This window comes from Mustela lutreola, chromosome 2, assembly GCF_030435805.1.
Source record: "Mustela lutreola isolate mMusLut2 chromosome 2, mMusLut2.pri, whole genome shotgun sequence".
Taxonomy (NCBI): Eukaryota; Metazoa; Chordata; class Mammalia; order Carnivora; family Mustelidae; genus Mustela; species Mustela lutreola.
The window spans coordinates 26,811,954-26,828,027 of NC_081291.1; the positions used below are offsets into that span (position 1 = coordinate 26,811,954).

The 16,074-nt window shown below is 51.6% G+C and overlaps 1 protein-coding gene across 4 annotated transcripts in view; it reads left to right on the forward strand.

Annotated features, from left to right (window-relative positions):
• Positions 1-16,074, forward strand: part of FLNB (filamin B) — a 146,267-nt gene that overhangs the window by 123,330 nt on the left and 6,863 nt on the right. For all 4 annotated transcript variants that reach the window (XM_059161308.1, XM_059161309.1, XM_059161310.1 and 1 more), the window contains 11 exons: positions 346-474; positions 1,342-1,515; positions 2,616-2,774; positions 3,077-3,280; positions 4,282-4,434; positions 4,539-4,661; positions 6,503-6,769; positions 7,358-7,495; positions 8,938-9,053; positions 12,221-12,353; positions 14,580-14,756. In XM_059161308.1, coding sequence (XP_059017291.1) covers positions 346-474; positions 1,342-1,515; positions 2,616-2,774; positions 3,077-3,280; positions 4,282-4,434; positions 4,539-4,661; positions 6,503-6,769; positions 7,358-7,495; positions 8,938-9,053; positions 12,221-12,353; positions 14,580-14,756 — 1,773 coding nt within the window. The remainder of the gene's footprint in view (positions 1-345; positions 475-1,341; positions 1,516-2,615; positions 2,775-3,076; positions 3,281-4,281; positions 4,435-4,538; positions 4,662-6,502; positions 6,770-7,357; positions 7,496-8,937; positions 9,054-12,220; positions 12,354-14,579; positions 14,757-16,074) is intronic.

Genomic DNA, 16,074 nt, shown 5'->3' on the forward strand with positions numbered 1-16,074 from the left:
GATTTCTGCCCCTGTGTGGGAGACCCCGCCCTTGCCTGCTGTTAAGGGGAATGTTAAGACACTGGGTGTCCTTGGGGCGCCTGGGTGGCTCAGTGGATTAACGCCTCTGCCTTCGGCTCAGGTCATGGTTCCAGGGTCCTGGGATGGAGCCCTACATCAGGCTCCCTGCTCAGCAGGGAGCCTGCTTCCCCTCTCTCTCTCTGCCTGCCTCTCTGCCTACTTGTGATCTCTGTCTGTCAAATAAACAAACAAAATCTTAAAAAAAAAAAAAAGACACTGGATATCCAAGGGATGCATGCTCCCCTCAATGAGTCCCCCTCGATCTTGTGTTCTTTGCCAACTCAGAAAGCCCGCTCCAGTTCTATGTGAACTACCCGAACAGCGGGAGCGTCTCTGCATATGGTCCGGGCCTGGTGTATGGAGTGGCCAACAAAACCGCCACCTTCACCATCGTCACCGAGGATGCAGGAGAAGGTACTGTGTGGTCCCTGTGGGTTTTGCGCTTCCGGCCATCTGTTTGGAGAGTTGAGTGGACACAGTTCCGGGACAGCTTTAAAAATTAGACTGCTGAGGGGTAGCATTTGTCTTGTCCTTTCTTCTCTGTCTCTTCTGTAGAGCTGCTCTGTCTTCACCCAAGGCAGAACTTTTGAGGTCCTTTGTGTTCTGATGGAAATCCGTTTGATGCTGTGAGATGTTTTTATGGGACTTGCCTGAAATTTAAGCATGTTTTTTGGTAGATGATGATGTTCTTTTGTTCTTTTTTGCACGTGTACATGTATCTAGAAGACTGCCTGAGTTACTGCCCATTCCAGATACAGCTCCATGCCTGTGCCCCTTGTCACCATGGAGACTTCTCAGTTTGTGGTCCTTTTTTGAAGATTTTCTTTTTAAGTAATCACACCCAACACAGGGCTCAAAATCAAAACCCCAGGATCGAGAGTCGCATGCTCTGCTGACTGAGCCAGTCGGGTGCCCCTAAATGTGTGGTCCTTACTGGATTTTCATGATGGCACCTGGTGCCCCACCAGCAGGAACAGCCTATGTGTGGCTCCCCTATATGTGTGGCTCGTGTGCTGGACGCCTTTCACGTCCCATGTATCCCGAAGAATAGAGAGATCTTGAAGGTCACTTATAGTGAATATTTCAGCTGGTGAAATGTCTTTCCAGTGGGCGGATTTGGCATGTCATTTGCTTTGCTCTGACATGCCCCTTGGTGGCCCACGTGGCGTGCATCAGCCTCTTGTTCCCAGCATTGGGACCACCCTGGATGAGTTGTGATCTCTGTTGAAACAAGGGAACACACTCTTTCTAAGGGCTCGCCCTCCTCCCTCCCATCTGCAGGTGGCCTAGACTTGGCTATCGAGGGACCCTCCAAGGCTGAAATCAGCTGCATTGACAACAAAGATGGGACATGCACCGTGACCTATCTGCCCACCCTGCCAGGGGACTACAGCATTCTGGTCAAGTACAATGACAAGCACATCCCTGGCAGCCCCTTCACAGCCAAGATCACAGGTAGGATTACCTGGCTCGTTTAGGGGGTAGGCGGGTGGGAGAGGCTGCCTACGGGGAGGTGTGGCTGCCTGGACAGCCCCTCTCCCCATCAGACCTGTGGCAGCAGGCTAGGCATCTAAGTGTAGGTTCTACTTCCAGACTCCTTGGGGAGGAATTGGGGTGCAAAGTCAACTTCGGGCTGGCCCAGTTCCTCCAGTAGCCAGTAATCTAAGGGAAAGCTCACAGTACCCTTCAGACGGCCCTTGTTTGGTGCTAGTCGGGCCATAGCATGCCAGTAGCAGGCCCTCAGAGGCATTCACATACTCCATGATTCACGTAAATACGTGAACTCCGGGGGCGCCTGGGTGGCTCAGTGGGTTAGGCCGCTGCCTTCGGCTCAGGTCGTGATCTCAGAGTCCTGGGATCGAGTCCCGCGTCGGGCTCTCTGCTCAGCAGGGAGCCTGCTTCCTCCTCTCTCTCTGCCTGCCTCTCTGCCTAACTTGTGATCTCTCTGTCAAATAAATAAATAAATCTTTAAAAAAAAAAAAAAATACGTGAACTCGGAGATACCCTTCAGCATCACTACTGGATAGATTTCCTTTCCGTTTTTTGGATGGAAAAACTGACACCGGGTGAGATAGTGACTTAGCCAAATTCATAACGTGGGTATTCGGGACTCAGACCCAGGTTATCTGATTCAAAGCCCACACTCCCAGTGTCTGTTGTGCTGGCTGTGTTCATATCATGGTGTCAGGAGGTTATAAAGGAGATAAGAAAGGCAAGGTTCTTGACCCTGAGGTGTTCAGACCTGTCTGTGGGCAGTCACCAGTCCCACGTGGAGCATGAGGTACTTGTGCCTGAGGAATGTCCAAGGCAGGAGGTGACATGTGCCTCCTGCTGGCAAAGACGCCTTTAGAAAGTGGCCCGTGAAGCCTCGAGTCTCCTGCCAGTTCCCAGACACCATCAGCCAGCACTCATCATTGGTTAGGTCTGCTCATGGTCCCAGATGGGCTTTTTCACTGAACTCCGAGTAACTCATTCTCCGTGCTCCTGCGTAAAAGGTGTGTGGCTGGGAGACCACACGTAACCCGAACTGCACGGTGGGGGGGTTTGTTTCCCAGACGACAGCAGACGCTGCTCTCAGGTGAAGCTGGGCTCTGCCGCGGACTTCCTGCTCGACATCAGTGAGACAGACCTGAGCACCCTGACGGCCAGCATTAAGGCACCATCCGGCCGCGACGAGCCCTGTCTCCTCAAGAGGCTGCCCAACAACCACATCGGTGAGCCCAGGCTGCCTTCCTGGCTGGGGCTGGGGCTGGGGAAGGGAATCGAGGGGGATGGGCTTTCCTCCAGTCCCGTCCTGGGGACCTGATAGCACATGAGAGCATGCAGCTGGGTCGCACATGCTAAGAGTCCGCGTGCGCTTCTGCATTGAGCTGTTGACCATCGTCTTGGACACTCTGGGCTGCTGGAGAGTCAGGAGGGAAGTCCATTTTCATTCCTGCACGTGTGTCTCCTTCCTGCTTCCTCTCTTTCATCCTGTCTCTGGACCTTACCAACCCCAGTCTATGCTCCGGTGCAGGCATCTCCTTCATCCCTCGGGAGGTGGGCGAGCACCTGGTCAGCATCAAGAAGAACGGCAACCATGTGGCCAACAGCCCCGTGTCCATCATGGTGGTCCAGTCCGAGATCGGTGATGCACGCAGAGCCAAAGTCTATGGCCGTGGCCTGTCGGAAGGCCGGACTTTCGAGATGTCTGAATTCATCGTGGACACAAGGGATGCAGGTGTGTGGAGACGTTCCTGGGGAAAGGCTTGCGGGAACGGTCTTCTTTTTGCTCGGGCTGCTTGTCTTTTCATCCTACCACCTCCCCTTTCTCTCTGAGCATCCTTCAAGTTGTAGGTCTTGTACCTGCATCAGCATTTAGGGCCCACAATCCCCAGTGAACTGGGTATTATCTGTATTTCTAGAGGAAGAAACTGAGGCTTTACAGAAGTGAACAGCCTGTCTGCTCCTGGCATCTGAATCCAGAGCCAAAACAAGTCACAAATCTATCATGATGGGTTCTCCCACCCTCCAGCCGCTTTCCAGGACCTCCTGGGCTCATCCCAAGCAGAGGAGGTTGGCCAACTGGCCAATATCGTGTCAGCTGAGCTGCGCTTTCATGGAAATGTGGAATCTCTTCCTGTTTGCTCTCTAAAACGGCTTGAATTGGATCGGGCCTCTTCACACTATGCCATGTGGCCATATATATCTTCATTGTCTGCCTTCTTGCGTCATGGCCATTTTGGTGGCTTTTGGACAAAGTGACAGTCCCAGGGGAGAGAGCTCGAGAATTTCTGGTCCTGGCGGGCCGATGCTCCCTCTTGATTCTTCAGGTTGTTAAACCTTTGGATCTGCTCCCTTAGGGGTTCCCCGGCTAGATGGAGACACCTGGGCGCAGTTTGAACATTCACATTCTCAGACCTGGAGCTGGTGATGAATACATGCCATTCTTGGAGGCGTGTGGTCAGAGCGTCTTCCCTAGCGGGTTCTGTAGGACAGGGGCTCCATGGGATGTTAATACATACCCTTGACAGGAGCTGTGGTCAAAGCCACGCTCAGAGGTTTTTTGCTATGGGATTTCACGTGCTCCCCTGCCTGAGGCTCTCTGATTGGGGCTGCCTGCTGTTTCTATCTTTCCACCATCTGGAAATAACAGCTTGTATTTCCGTTCCTTCTGCATGCGTCGAGCTCCCCCTCCCCAGTGAGTTGTGGTGCCATCAGCCCCGGGCTACCGTGTTGCAGGTTATGGTGGCATATCCCTGGCAGTGGAAGGCCCCAGCAAAGTGGACATCCAGACAGAGGACCTGGAAGATGGCACTTGCAAGGTCTCCTACTTCCCCACTGTGCCCGGCGTTTACATTGTCTCCACCAAGTTCGCTGATGAGCACGTACCTGGTGCGTCTGGCCCCCTCTGCCCTCCCTGTGTGGCGCTTGGGTTTTCTGTCAGTGCCGTGCCTCAGCCTCCGGGCTGTTCACCAGGGCCTTCTCGGTTTTCGCAGGGAGCCCGTTCACCGTGAAGATCAGCGGGGAGGGGAGAGTCAAGGAGAGCATCACTCGGACCAGTCGGGCCCCGTCTGTGGCCACTGTTGGGAGCATCTGTGACCTGAACCTGAAAATCCCAGGTGAGCGTGAGGAATGCGGGGGTCAGGGCAGGGAGCACCCCTGGGAGCCATGGCCTGTGCACTTCTCACACACTGGCACACTGGAGTCTGGTCATCTATTGATACTCCCACATCATTTTTTTTTTTTTAAAGAATTTTATCCACTTACTTATTAGAGAGCGAGCAAGCAGGGGGAAGGAGTGGAGGGAGAGGGACAAGCAGACTCCACACTGAGCGTGCAGCCCGACACAGGGCTTGAACTCATCACCCTGAAATCATGACCTGAGCCTGAATCAAGAGGTGGATGCTTGACCAAGTGAGCCATGCAGACGCCCCTCCACATCGTATTTTTAGTGACGACGTAAGATTCCTTTCCATGTCCTGATGTACTGTCCTTCCTTACGTAGTCTCAGCGCACGCACACTCATTTCCATCCCCGGATTTCGACAGCCGGGGCTCTGTAAAGCTCTCCGTTGTGTGCTCAGTCCGTCAGCACGTCGGATGGTTGTCCCGGCTGCTGTGCCGGATGGCGCGGCTGCTGTGATTTGAATGCTCCCCCACCCTGGCAGACAGACCGCCCTCGTGATAAAGGATCCGTGCCCATCTCTCCATTTCCCCACCAGCCCCAGGCAGTGTTTCCTTCTCACTTTGACCAATCCAGTGGAAAAATACAGATCTGGTTTTCAGTTCCATTTCTCGGGTCCCTAGTGACATGGACTGTGTTTTTGTCTGCTTTACATTCCTCATTTTGCAAGTTCTCTGTTTCCGGAGGAACTAGCAGGTCAGTTACTTTTTCCCTAAGGTCTCCCTGGCTCTTGGCTCCTCTTTTCTCTGATCAGGTCCTTCTCAGTGCCAGCTGACTCTGGGTGAGACTCGCTTCCCCCTCACTACCTAAATGAGCCTCTGTCCTCGGTTAGAATGGAAGACAGCTCATCAGTTCCCAGATGTCCTCTGGTCCCAGGCCATGTAGGGCGACCCTCTCCTCAACCGCCCTTCCTTTCTCTGTCCTCAGGGCTCAAAGTCATGGCTGCTCAGCCCAGGTCGTTGTAGGGCTGGCGAGTGCAGCTTCATGTGGCTCTAGGTGATGGCATTACGTGGTCACCCAGCATGCGGTGTGCCTGTCTCTACCACGTCAGTGCAAGCACGGTCACTGGCCCGGCATGAGCACCGAGGGTGTGACAGACGCGGTCTGCGTCCCAGGGTTGGTGACCGGAGGCGTCACTCTTCTGAAAGCATGGCCTCTGGTATTTGACTCACTCAAAGCTTGGCTTATGCACAGTTTCCCTTTGTGGTTGTGACCAACGTGGGTTCACTTTTTCTCTAAATGCATTTGTCTTGTTGCCTCCAAAGAAATGCCAAGTCTTCTTGAAGGTACGGGGTGACAGTTCTTGCATTTTCTCCCCTTACCTACCCATGGAAAAGAGCTCCAGTAAGCATGATGGGTGGGCACGTGTCACCTTTGGCTTAGGAACATCTGATCTGTTATAATGGTTTCTGTTTACCTGCTGTCACTTACCAGCTCCAGGCCCTGGTTTGAAACTGCTGTGTGGAATTAATGCTAGCTAGGAAGTCTATAAAAGTACTCGGTGGGGCAGACAGTGTCACTATCCCTACAACATTCTCTGCACTGCGTGGCTGGAGGGGCCCTGGCATCTCCATGGTGGCCACGGCAACCCAGGGTTTGAGGGAGACAGGGTAGGCATCCCGCCTGAGTGGGAGGAAAGCCTGAGCACCCCATATCCCACCCTGGGCTGCCCTCTGCCCCACCTTGCCCTCTGCTGCTTGCCCTGCATGGCCTGCTCTGCCTTGGTCCCTCACCCTAACTCTGCTCTCTTCCTCCCCAAACTTCCGCCCCCTTTCAGAAATCGACAGCAGTGACATGTCAGCTCATGTCACCAGCCCCTCTGGCCGCATCACCGAGGCTGAGATTGTGTCTGTGGGGAAGAACTCGCATTGTGTCCGGTTTGTGCCCCAGGAGATGGGCGTTCACACAGTCAGCGTCAAGTACCGCGGCCAGCACGTGACCGGCAGCCCCTTCCAGTTCACCGTGGGGCCACTGGGAGAGGGGGGCGCCCACAAGGTCCGCGCGGGAGGCCCTGGCCTGGAGAGAGGAGAAGCAGGGGTCCCAGGTGAGCTTGTGGGCAGGCTCATGACTTGAGAACAGGAGGAGCCTACAGGTGTGAGCACCCCACGTTCTTCACGGGTGTGGGATTCTGACGGTGGTATTAAGGGGCATTCTTGAAAACAAGGCCTCTGTGGCTACACATGATTAGGAATTACCCACTTACCCAAAGCTAATAAACAAGCTTACTGAGAGACCCATAGAGCCTGTAACTAGGTATGTGAGGATCTAAGAGGGACGCAGGCTAAGGAAGCTCTTTGCAGACCGTCCTGCAGTGCTGACATTTGGTGGAACACACTGGAATTCTACAAAACCCATTGTGGTGGTGGTTGCTGGTGGGGAAGATCTCTAGGGACAAAACTGAGTGTTCTCATCTTTTTCTGCCTCGGTCGGGTGTGTTCAGAGATGCCTGATTTCCCACAAACTTTATGTTCTCATGGGTGATGCTCCGAAAACATCGATGATGCCCTTCCTTGGGGCTCTGCCTGGCCTTAAAGGAGAGAAAAGGGAGCAGATGGAACCCAGCATCGTAGGTGTGAGCTAGAAGAGAGTATGTCCCAAGCTTGGTCGCTAACCAGGTGTTTCTTTGCTTTAGCCGAATTCAGCATCTGGACCCGGGAAGCAGGTGCTGGTGGCTTGTCCATTGCTGTCGAAGGCCCTAGTAAGGCTGAGATTACGTTCGATGACCATAAAAATGGATCGTGTGGTGTGTCTTACATTGCCCAGGAGCCTGGTATGTAATCACGAGGCAGCTGAGGATGTGTTTCTTGTTGGGGGATGCCTAGGCTGTAGGGAACGGAAGCCTGGCCAGTTAGCTCCAGTCAATGGAGTTTATCTGTATGGGTGCGTGGGAGCGCCTTCTAGAAATCCATGGCAGGAAATCAGTCGGGCCTCGGGGCAGGAAGTGTGGTTCTCTTGTACCTCTCTGCTGGCCTCTCCTTCATTCCTTCATTCAGCCCTGCCCTTCCTCCCGCTGACCAGGCTCTCTTCCCATCCTTGGCCACGGGCTCTGTGGGCTCAGGGCTCTGAGCTCCCTCAAGCAGCAGCTCTTGACCTTTTGTGAGCCGTGGACTCTCTTGGGCATCTCCTAAAGCCTACAGGGACTGTTCTCAGGATAATGTTTTAAACATATAAAATAAAATGCACTGAGTTATAAAAGAAATCAGTTACATTAAAATGGAGTTATCGAAATCTTCAGGAGAATGTGTAACATAGTAACATAAGCACACTCTTCCTGAATACATGAAGTCATAGGATTTGGCAATGGTCTGCTAAGGACCTTAATTTCAAAGTAGAGGTGAGAGTAAATAATACATTAAGGTATATGTAAAACTGTAAAGTGACATGAAAATATCTGTGATCTTTGTTGGTGACAGAATCACGCTTCTGATGTGTGCTTTGAGTGTTTCTTATTGATGTTTCTTTTTTTTTTTTTTTTTAAGATTTTATTTATTTATTTGACAGAGAGAAAGATCACAAGTAGGCAGGCAGAGAGAGAGAGGGAAGCAGGCTCCCTGCTGAGCAGAGAGCCCAATGCAGGGCTCCATCCCAGGACCCTGAGATCATGGCCTGAGCTGAAGGCGGAGCTTAACCTACTGAGCCACCCAGGCCCCCCTCTTGTTGACCTTTCCAATAGAAAGAAAGGAAATGCTAAATTTCAGTCTGAACTTAGTGAAAGTAAGATGTAATTTTTTTTCCCATTCAAGTTTCCTAGGTCTCCTGAGTTCTATAAGTAGGACCTTAGGGAGGCCTTGGACCCAAGTTAAGACTCTTGGCCCTTGGGGTGGCTGGGTGTCTCAGTCAGTTCAGTGTCTGTCTTTGGCTCAGGTCATGATTCTGGGGTCCTGGGATCAAGATCCCTGCTTGGCAAAGAGTCTCCTTCTCACTCTACCCCTCCCCCTACTCATGCACGTGCTTGCACACTCTCTCTCTCAAATAAATAAATAAAATCTTAAAAGAAGAAGAAGAAGAAGATTATCGGCCCTTTCCCGACTAAAGGAATCCTATTGGCTCAACCTCAGCTAGGTGACCTGCCCTCAGCCAACCAACCAGCCCTGACGGTCGGGGAGGCAGAGGCTCTTGGAAGGCATTTCAGCCCTAGGAAGGAAGCCAGAGGCTGCTCTGGAACCACCTTCCCAGATTCTCTGAAATGATGGGACTTTTCTGTCCACACAGGTAACTACGAAGTGTCTATCAAGTTCAACGATGAGCACATCCCTGAAAGTCCTTACCTGGTGCCAGTCGTCGCACCCTCGGACGACGCCCGCCGCCTCACTGTTATGAGCCTTCAGGTGAGACGCAAGGAAACATCCGTCTCATTGGCCACAGGCCGACCAGTGAAACCCTGGACTCTTGAGGCCGCTTCAATCCTCCCTTCAGTGCCAAGGGCCCCATTCCAGTGGGACCAGAGATGCTGCCAGCTGTAGAGGACCCTTCTTCCCATGGCAGAGTGAAACCCCCACCACCACCATGGTTAGGACAGGAGACACTTGGGGCAAGCAGAAACAGAGCCACAGTCAACAGAACACCTCAACATTTGGGAACAAGTTCGTTTCTTAAATATTTATTCAAGAGAAACAAAGGAGGCCTGTTAATAATCGGTTAACGGTTAAGGAAGACTTTCCAACAGAACAAACACCAGGCCAACAGTCCAGGGACATTCTGCCGGCTACTGCAGGCTTCCTCTCCCTCCAAAAAGTCAATTGCAGTTGATTTTATTATGGTGCTTTATTTATAAGGGTGCAAGGTACCACCTAAGGACTTGATCAGTATTAAATCCTTGCATGAGCCTGGGGAGTAGGTTTCTCCGGACCCCATTTTAAAGATGGAGAAACTGAGGTATAGAGAGGTTACGGCTACCAGAAACCAGCTAGCATGAGGCAGAGGGATGGTCTCTGTGGCTCCGGAACCTGTGGTCTTAACCATGGCCCTGTGAATCCCCGCCCTGGCACGGTGGCAAGCAGTCACATAGTCCAACCTGTGGGGGTGCCAGAAAGGGCAGCTTTCCCCCGTCTTCAACAGGCTGTCAAAGTCAAGGTTTCATTAGAGCCTGCAGCCAGATTAATAACCGGTAGGGATACCTTTGGGTCATTACTCAGGACACTTAAAAGCAATTAGGTGTCAGAAATCAGGAGCAGCAGTTCAGTTGCAGAATCACACCAGAGTCCCCCAGTCTGATTTCTGATCAGTGGGATTTCTCAGTAGCCTTCAGCTGCCCCACCCCCACCCCCATTTTTGAAAATCCTGTATCTGAGGTTGGTGATCTCATCGACCCTAATTCCACACACTTGGTTTACATGTGAGATTCTAACCTTACCCTGAGGAGAACTAGTGCTGCTGGTTGTTCCGAAACATCAGACTGAACCCAAAGCAGACTCACCTCGGCGGATTGAAGAGGCCTCACCCAAGAGTCCTCAGGGTGCGAACGGGTCGCTGTGGTGTCGATGTTTTTCTTGTGTTTCATTTAAAGGCTTCTTAACAGAAGTTTCTTCTGTGGCCGACTTAACTAAAACCTGTGGAGGGAGATAAACCCAGCATTTGTTGAGGGCAGAGAGCTGCCTTCATGCATCTCGAAGATTTCTCTCAGATCTTCTGAGGCGTTTATCTCCCTCTTGAGGATTTAGCGGCAAGCGGATTCAGGTAATGTAAATGGTTCTGTCCCCAAAAAACCTGGTTTGGAGAAATCCTCTCCAGGAGACTTTTCTGTAGTCTCCTTTCATCACCGTTAGGTCGTCAATATTTGAACAAGTGTGCAGTGGGCTGTGCGTGTCTCTTTGTCCCATTCCGCACCCCTCCCCCCTCCCCCTGGGTCACTTGGTGCTGAGTGATATGTAAATTATTTATCGGAGATTTGCCCGCGGCCTGCATGCCAACATCTGGTGCTGATTAGGAAAAGAGAGGCATGTATTGTTTTGTCTTGCGTTTAAGACTTTTTAGAAAATTAAAGTCGGCTGGCATTTCGTAGAGGAGGGGAGGTGCTACGGGGGCAATCTGGCGATCAAAGATTCCTGAATTTCGTGTGCAGTCCTCTTTCCCCAGCCTGTGACCTCCAGTGCAGCACAGTGCAATAGAATGTTCTACAACAACGGAAACGTCTCAATCTCCTCTGTGCAACATGGTAGCCACTGGCCACATGTGGTTGTTGAGCCCTTGAAATGTCGCTAATGTAACTGAGGAATCAGATCTTCAATTTAATTTAATTTAATTGATATAAATTTTTAAAAAATATATTCTTCGGTGGCTCGTGGCTACCAGCTAAGCAGTGTAGCTTTACTGCCTTATTGGTGAGACGTGGTCCTGGGACAAGCAGCCTCAGCATTGCCTGGGAGTTTACTAGACTCCTAGAACTCCAGGCTCTCCGTGCCGCACCCCCCCTAACCCCCCACCCCAGCCTCTGACCTGCTGGATCAGAATCTGCATTTTAACAAGACCCCCATGTGCTTCGATCGCACCCTGCGGTATCATCTGAGGAGTGGCTGTCTGATCGACTTCACCACAAAACTGCTAACGAATTAAATCTTGTGGTTCAGGCAGGACTGGCCAATTTTAAACTATCTTAAGCATCTAAACCTCTAATCCCCTTCTCCTGGGAGAGGCTCTAGTTTCCAGGGCTGAGTGTGGAGGGTAAAACTGAACCAGTGAAGAGTAAAAAAAAAGTCTAGGTGCACTAGACTTCTTTCTGTTGAGGTGGGGGGATGAAGGCAGAGGGTGGGGGGAGATGGGGAGTTAAGTGCAGACAACTTCTGAGTTCATATACATACTTAACGATAAGCTGACCTTTGGGACCCTTTCTGTGTATGGACCAGCCCCTGCGCTGAGTGCTTGGAATGCATCACTTCCTTTCATCCTGATACGGCAGCTGTCTGGCGTAGATTCGGTTATTGTGCCCATTCTGCAGATGAGAAGACTGAGACTCAAAGGTGGAACAACTTTACTTACATACCTAGGAAATGGTAGTCACCCCAGGTCCTGCTGGGGTGTATACTCCTCTATGAGTTTATTAAAAGTTGTCTCCATTCCTACCCTTGAGATAAAAAATAGCAATGATATAAAACTGTTCATGTTGGTGAGTACAGGGTTTTGTCCGTTGCCAGGCTCCTCTTAAAAGAGGGTCCTTTCTGACTTGGAAGGCACTGGGTTTTCTGGCTGTCTGGTCTTGTTTGAGATACGGAAATTACAGTTCTGTTGGCGAGGATGTCTGAGTCTCCAAATCCGGTAACCCTCTCTCCCAGCCCAAACCGAGGTGCTAGACGACGCTGACATGGGTCTCTGCTGTCTTATATTTAAAGCTAGAAGTGTGGAAGAAGGCACCTGCTCTTCTGTTGTCAGATGTTGTATGGTTCAATATCCCGGGCCTTTTTGCACGAGAACTGTCCCGTGGAGTCCCAGGTCGGGTCAGTGTGTGCCACCGAACAGGAACACCAAGGGCCATAACCTCTTTAATGTATTAAATTCCCAGGAATCGGGATTAAAAGTTAACCAGCCAGCCTCCTTTGCTATAAGGTTGAATGGGGCAAAAGGCAAGATCGATGCGAAGGTGCACAGCCCCTCAGGAGCCGTGGAGGAGTGCCACGTGTCTGAGCTGGAGCCAGGTGAGCGGGGCGGGCGGGCAGACCCCGGCATCTGTGCCTCTCTGAGGCACGTTTCTGCAGGCGTGCACCCCCATGGAGGGCTCACCAGCCGTACCGAGGCCAGCCAGCCTGCAGATCCTTTTTGCTGCTCTTGCCAGGCCCTGTTTACAAATTAGGGCATAAACATTCGCCAGGGACAGGAAGACACTTTAAGACACAGCCTTCCTTTTTCTTTTTTCCTTTTCTTTTCTTTTCTTTTTCTTTTTTTAAAAGATTTTATTTATTTGACAGAGAGACACAGCAAAAGAGGGAACATAAGAAGGGGGAGTGGGAGAGGGAGAAGCAGGCTTCCTGCTGAGCAGGGCTCCTGGACTTGATCCTAGGAACTGGGATCATGACTTGAGCTGAAGGCAGATGCTTAATCAACGGAACCACCCAGGCACTCCTTTCTTTTCTTTTTTAAGAAACTGTTTTGTTTTCTGTTGTTTTCAGATTCTATTCACATTCTATTCATTGTGGGTTTTTTCTTCTTTTTTTTTTTTTTAAGATTTTTTAAATTTATTTGACAGACAAGAGATCACAAGTAGGCAGAGAGGCAAACAGAGAGAGAGGAGGAAGCAGGCTCCCCGCTGAGCAGAGAACCCATGCGGGGCTCCATCCCAGGACCCTGGGATCATGACCTGAGCCGGAGGTAGAGGCTTTAACCCACTGAACCACCCAGGCGCCCCTGTGGTTTTTTCCTTCTAGTTTAACAAAATCTTAACAGATTTTTATTATGTTGTTGACCTTATGACACAAGTAAGTACTCTCTGACCTCACTTTACTCTGAGGGAAAAGTTAATCGATGTTCATCCATAAATTTCAAAGAATCTGGGACTCCAGTATGCTTATGAGTCCAAGATTTTCCTGCCTGCTCCCTTGACGTACGGAATTCTCTGACGTCTATCAACTTTAATGAGCCATTTTGCCAGTGAACATTTGTTAAGTGTGAGAGACTTGGCAGGATGGTAGGAGGAAGACATGATGCTTGCCCTCAAGCAGGAGCTCAGAGTGGGATGGGGACCTGGCTGGAAGCCTGCAGTCCCTGCGGAGGACCCCAGGTGGTCAGTAATACCACAGGGGACCCGAGAATGAAATGATGAGGGAACAGGAGAGAAAAGCAAGTTCCTGCCTTGGTGAGCCCGGAGGGCTTCTCAGAGGAAGTGACGTGGAATGTGGGCTCCGATACGTGAGGAAGTGTAGGGCATCTGTTATGTGTCCTGCAATGTGTCCAGTAAGGGTAGACACCTGGAGAGGCTGGAGGAGAGCAGTTAGTCTGCATCCCAGATGGGAGGGTTTCAAGGAGAAAGAGGTGACGGATGCATAGTCTTGGTGGCTGGTCATTGGACAGATTGCCGCCTGCTGTGACCTAAACACTGTGGAAAACCTGGCCATTGCCCTGGGGAAGCAGTTGCTAGCTTAGAGCTTAATTCAGGAGCATTAATGCTAGTTGGAGCCATTTCTTTTCCCTTCAAGAGAAACTTTGTGAGAAGTGAGCTTTTCATAAAGAAAGTGTTCTCCCGGGGTGCCTGAGTGGCTCAGTCGGTTAAGCGTTCGCCTTTGGCTCAGGTCATGATCCCAGGGTCCTGAGATTAAGCCCCGCTTTGGGGGGGGGGGCGGTCCCTGCTCTGTGGGGTGCCTGCTTCTCCGTCTCCTTCTGCCCTGCCCCTCACTCATTTTCTCGTTCTCTCTCTCTGAAATAAATAAAAATATCTTTGGGGGCGCCTGGGTGGCTCAGTGGGTTAAAGCCTCTGCCTTTGGCTCAGGTCGTGACCCCAGGGTCCTGGGATCGAGCCCCGCATCGGGCTCTCTGCTCAGCAGGGAGCCTGCTTCCTTCTCTATCTCTGCCTGCCTCTCTGCCTACTTGGGATCTCTGTCTGTCAAATAAATAAATAAAATCTTAAAAAAAAAAAAAAAAAATCTTTGGAAAAAAGAAAGTGTTCTCCCAAGGCAGACGCCATGTTCTCAGAGGATGAACCCTAGAATTTGAGACTTGGATGCATTTCCCAAAGGGTTGACGAGGGACACCTAAACAGGCCCATTTGGTTTTGAAATCCAACATACCGGGTACCAGGCTTCCGGGAGAGGTGTGGTCTTATTAATGATTTAAAATGCACCGTCTCCGTCTGGACTCCCGTCCTTTTTCCTTGCCTCGTTTGGTCGTATGCACATACTCAGCCTGACCCTATACTCTGCTCACTCTCCTAGACAAGTACGCTGTGCGCTTCATCCCCCATGAGAACGGCATCCACACGATTGACGTCAAGTTCAACGGGAGCCACGTGGTTGGAAGCCCCTTCAAAGTGCGGGTCGGGGAGCCTGGACAAGCGGGGAACCCCGCCCTGGTGTCCGCCTATGGCGCCGGGCTTGAGGGGGGCACCACAGGTAACCCATGGCGTCCGCCTCTGATCATTAGCTGAGCCTGCTCCAGGGGCTCAGCCAGCAGGAGCTCTTCAAACTTCAGGAAGCCTTCCCTGACCTTTCCCCACCCCCACCCCCCCACACACACACCCCCCACGCTGGGGAAGCTGCAATGCTCAACACTTTGGAGCTCTTGATCTCTGGAATTGTTTGGGGACATGTACTTTGACCCTCGGTCAGTCCAAAAGCAAGGGCTTGATGACTGTGTTATCACACCTCATTACTGTTTGTTCCACTTCGCCTGTCTTCCTTGGCCAAGCGCCTTGACTTCAGGGCCAGGACACCGATGGTGAGGGAAGACAGGGTCCTGTCTTTGCTTCTGAGGGTTTCTTCGCCTGCAAAGGATTCAGTGTGTGTCACAGGCCTCCTGGGAGGTCTCCTGCCCTCCATTCCTTCTGCAGTCCTGGGCTCACAGAAACAACCTTGAATTGGCAGTAGGACCTGTCACAGTCTGCCTCCCCGTTTTAGTTTCTGGTCCTTGGGGAGGAGGAAAAGATGGTGGCAAGGAATTCTAGAGCTTTTTGGACTTCTTACAGTCTGGTTTTAGTCTTTACCGTGGATGGGGCACATTGGTTGCAAAGGAGGCAGCGGGGATGTATGTAAAGGAAGCTGGCTCTCTCTTTGCTTCTCCCTCCTTCCATCTAGACCCAGGAGGGAACACCACCTGTGGTTCAGGGGAGGACCTTCTGTCTGCCTGTGTCTGTCACCCTCACACATGGTCACTTAGCTAGTTGGTTTGTTAAAAAGGTGGACATAAGTTTGGCTTTTATTTTCCAGAAATAATCTTGGTGCATGTGCTACTGTACAGTGTTTTTCACTTGGCATCTTCGAGAACTTTGTGTCAAGACAGATATCTGCCCCTTGTAATGGCTGCGGTTCGTGTTCATCCCATGAGCCTCCAGGCGGGCCTTGGGTGGGTGGGTGGGCGGGTCACTGTATGGAGAGGGCCAGCCTGGGGAGCTTGTCCACTCAGGCTTCTCTGCAGGGCCTGTCCGCAGACATGGACACACTGGGCATGGTTTGCACTGGGGGTTACCTTGGGCCTTGGGAAGGCAGCCCGGTCCTGGCTCAAGGCCCTTGTGTGTACAAGTTCTGCTCCAGTCTCCTGCTGATGTGGTGACTTGGACAAAGCAGACCCGCCTTGCCTGGGCAAGGAGATGAGTGGCTGCGGCTCCTGGGGATCCAGCCCTAGGGAGCCTGTGTCCCAAGTGGCCCGAGGGGCCCTGTCCGGGTGCAGGAGTCACTGACAGACTGGCATGCGGCCCTAGGCTCTGGTTGAAGC